This window comes from Phaethon aethereus, assembly GCF_964289735.1.
Source record: "Phaethon aethereus genome assembly, chromosome: 16".
Taxonomy (NCBI): domain Eukaryota; kingdom Metazoa; phylum Chordata; class Aves; order Phaethontiformes; family Phaethontidae; genus Phaethon; species Phaethon aethereus.
Window position 1 is genome coordinate 1,787,121 of NC_138592.1, and position 4,168 is coordinate 1,791,288.

A 4,168-nucleotide genomic window follows, 5' to 3' on the forward strand; every position below is an offset into this window, starting at 1 on the left:
AAGGATGCATCTGGGATCCCTCCGGTGGTTTTTTTTGGGGGTGACCTGGTTGGGATTGAGCAGCTCTGGCAGGGGAAAAGGATGCTCAGTGCCCACGGTTGCTACAACATTGGTGTTCCCAAACCCTGAGTTCAAGAAGGATCCAGAGGGCTCAAAAATCAGGGTGGGCAGGGGGAGCAGCAGAGGAAAGGGTCACCTTTGCCAGCCCCATGTAGGGCTGGAGCGGGGGGAAACGCAAGAGCACGGCAGCGGGGCAGGTGCGAGCACGACTTTAATGCACAACAGCGAGAGCAACACACGGGACGCAGCGACAGGGACCCCACCGAGGAAGAGGAGGGGTGGAGGGGGGTGCTCCCTGGGTAGCAGCATCCCCATCCTTCTCCGCACTGCCATGGCCGCTCACTATGGGGTCGGACACCTTCATTCCCCCCCCACCAACCCTCCCTCATTTTCCTATACTCTGCAGCAAGAGCTTATTGCTGAGCGCCTTCTGGGCCAGTCTCTCCTCCCGGGACATCTCCAGGAACTCTCGCAGGAGGTGGAAGGTGAGATCCAGAGAGTTGGGTTTCCCGTCTCGCCTCTTGCCGGTTTGCAGAGCCCGTGGGGTACGGGGGACCAGGCTGGGCTCTGCCCCATGGGGCTGGCAAAGTCTTTGGGGCAGGGAGTCGGCAGCGGGGACCGGGAGTCGTGGTGCTCCCGGCCAGGGCTCCCAGGTGGGTTGGAGGGCCAGGGTCAGCCTGCGGGACGGGCCACGGGGCCACTGCAGGGGCGAGCAGGTCTCCGAGGGCAGGAAGAGCAGGACGAGGACAGAGGCAGCCGAAATCATCCTGACCCGCATGGCAGCCGCTCCAGGGCCAGACGCCTGCAAGAGCCCCCCCACCCCCCCGAACCCCCACATGCCCCCCACCACTGAGGTCAGGGGGCACCCGAGGGGCTTCACACCTGCCCCAAGGATGAGACACCCCGCCCCGGCAATAAAGCCCCCCCTCGGGACGGGTCCCCCAGCCCTGCAGATGGAGACTCCTCCCCTCTCCCTGGGACGGGACCCCCCCCGAGGGCTGGAACCCCCCACCCGGGCATGGGACACCCTCGGCAGCTGGGACGGGATCGACCAGGGACACCCCCACCAGGGATGAGATTACCCCCCCCGTCCCCGGCACGGGACCCTCATGCCCCCCAGGACCCGACACTCTCCCCAGGCTGGGGACCCTCCTCCCGGGACTGGGACCCCCGGCGGGACGGGAGGTGCCCGCCCCCACCGTGCTCACCGCTCGCCACACTCCTCCCGGCAGGACGCGCCGCGCAGCCTGCCCGCCGCCGCGCTATATAGGGGCGGCGGCACCCACGTGACCGCGCTATAGCCGGGCGGGGCGGGGCGGGGGTGGGTGTGTCCCCCACGTGACGCGGAGCGGGGCCGGGCGGCGGGAGCTGTCCGCGGTGCTGAACAGGCGGCTGGGAGGGGCACGGGGGATCGTGGGGGTGGGTGTTTTGGGGACATGGGGGGCCCGTGGGGCGTGGGGGGGTGTGCAAGGGGGCACAAACGGTTTTGAGGGGTGTTTGTGGGGGCGTCCGGGAGGTGAGAGGGAGTGGAGGCGGGGTGTGGGTGCGCGGGTGGACGTGCGTGTGCGTAACGGACCTCCCCGTGTGTGACGGGCACGCAGCAGGACCAGCCGGCCGAGCTCCCCACTCCCACCCCGCCTCGTGTTTCCAGGCACTCGGACACGGATCCACACTCAGTCCCCACGGCAGGTCGTGGTCCCCGTCGTGGGCGCACACGTGTGGGTGGGGTTGGCCCTGAGCTCCGCAGCGCTTCATTTCGCGCGGCTCCTTCGGAAGTTGCCCGGCGAGGGCGACCCCGGCGCCCTGCCCGGCTGCTCCGAGGGAAGGTGGGCCGAAGGCCCCACGTTGGAAGCGTGAAGGCGCTGCCGGTGCACGGCTCTCCCGCACCGGTGGAGGCGAGAGGCGGGATCCTGCCCTGGCCTGGTCGCCCAGCACAGACACCCGCCTCTGGGTGCAAATCGGGGTGCGAGGGGTCCGTGCACGTGGTTTCTTTGCCTTTTCCTGCCTCCCTGCCAGAGCTGCCATCATGCGGCGCTGGGAGCTCGGCAATCACTTCACCCTGCAAAAATGCTGCTCCCTCTAAAACTAAAATTCTCTCCTGAGGAGCAAACATTTCAAGAGAAGGGGCGAAAAAAGCCCCAACAGCCAAACCCCAAACAAGCCACATCCTCCTCCAGGTCAGGAACCACCGGAAAAACAAGGGCTCTGCTGCTTTCTGGAGGGTCACTGTCAAGGGCTAAGGGGATTTGTGGGGGCAGTGACCTGGGGGCTCCCTGCACCCCCTCAGCTGCAAAAGAACCCCCAGCAGCAGCCGAGCGGCCGGCGGGCGGGGGGAGCATCCGCCTCCCACTCGCGTTGTGCGCGCTGCATTGTGCAAGTCCTTTTCTTTACTGAATCATCAAGAACCGCTGTAATTTCCAGCGCTCCACCTGAGCCTGCGCTTCCTCTGGCCCCCGAAGCCTGACCCCCGCGCCGCGGCTCTGCCGGGTGCAGGAGCTCTTGGCCGGGGGCTGCCGCTGCCCTGCCTGCAGCTCCCAGGGCATCTCCCAGACCTGGTGGGTGCCGAGGGCAAATGCGACCCCCACCCCAAATCTCAGAAGAAGGAAGCGGCTCCAGCAGCAAATGGAGCCCTGGCCCCAGGGAGACCCAGCGCTGGGGAACGGAGCTGCCTCCCCGGTGCTGCCCGGCTGCTCATGGGAGCTCCGGCATGGTTTTAAGTTTCCTCAAAGTCAGACGGGGACTTGGTGGGCGCTGGTGCTCCCCTGCCTGCCCGGCCGCTCTCTGCCGTGGGGCAGCGTTAGCACAACACATGCAAGTGAATCTGCGGCTTATTTTTGCGTAGACTGAGCACGGGGATGGGTGACCCCAGATGACTCGGGGCTGCAGGAGCTGAGGCAGTAGAGCCGGGCACCGACAGCCAGGGAGACCTCGCTGCAGGGCTGGCCCTGGTTTTGGGGCTGCTCTGCCCTCCGGCTGCAGTGGCCGTGCCTGGGTGTCCCAGCGGCAGCGATTTTGGCTGCTGCCCTGCACTTGGGGCTGGGGTCTCTCTGCAAAACTTTTCCATCCCATCTCCTGGTGCTGCTCTGCAGAAGCAGCACTTGGGCGGGCCAGGGGCTGCGGGGGGTGAGCTGCAGCGGGAGGGGCTGATGCCCAGAGCATCGCCCATGGGGCTTTGGGGGCCACCCCAGCCCGGGAGAAGCAACCCAGCGGCTCTGGGCAGGGAGAGCTGCTCCTGCTTAGACACCTTCATGGCCGGGAGCAGACGTGGGGAGATGCAGCTCGGTTCATCTGTCACCTCCATGGCCAGCTCTGGGGCTGGTAATGCTGTAGATGTTTTTTCTTTAGGATTATCCTTTAATCGTACGAAAGGCAGTGAATCCGACAAGTGCGTCTTCTACTTATGCTTTATTTAGGAAGCTTACCTTGGAAAATTTAAAAAAAAAATTATTTTTCAGCTCCCTTCATAAATTAATGACACGTTCAGCACTGAAGGGCCCCGTATGCTGCCTGGGGATTCATTATCGTCACTTTTAGGGATGTCACTGTCTCTTCCTCTAGTCAGGAGCGTGAGGAGCGACGTGTTAATGATGCTTTCAGGGATGCCAGATTCACCCCTCGGCTGCGCTCGCTGGCTCGCAGAGGCATGGATCCAGCGGCCTCGCAGCTGGTGGGAGTCGGAGAGGATCCTAATTAGGTGCTTTTAGCGCTCGGAGCCTTCTGGCTCGTGAACAGCAAGTTGCACGCGGCAGCCGCTGCTTCGCCGACCGTGACAGCTAAAGCCTGGCCGAGCTTCCAGCACCTTCTCCAAAGGAACGGGCGGGATTTGCCGGCCACTTTCCTTCCATTGCTCCTCGGGGACTGGCACCCATCCCAGTCCTTCCCCATCGACAAAAACAGCCACGCTGGGCTTCACAGATGTATATGGTGAAAAGCTGCAGACAAAGCTCCGGCATCGCTCCGCTCCCCTCCACACGTCCCCCGCGTGTCGGGTAGAGGGGGCGGCCGTGGGGCCGGCGGGGGCCGGCGCTGCCCGTCCCGCTCTGGAGAAGGCACCTCATGGGCTGACGAACCTGAGATTGACCCTTATGTTTCACCATTCTCAGATTAG

At 64.5% G+C, this 4,168-nt stretch overlaps 1 protein-coding gene across 1 annotated transcript; it reads right to left on the reverse strand.

Moving 5' to 3' along the window:
* Positions 1-445: 445 nt before the first annotated feature.
* Positions 446-838, reverse strand: LOC309410699 (corticoliberin-like; the record flags this gene model as incomplete). The annotated part of the gene is made up of 1 exon (XM_082007144.1): positions 446-838. The coding sequence occupies one exon, from the start codon at positions 836-838 to the stop codon at positions 446-448; it is 393 nt and encodes a 130-aa protein (XP_081863270.1).
* Positions 839-4,168: the final 3,330 nt, after the last annotated feature.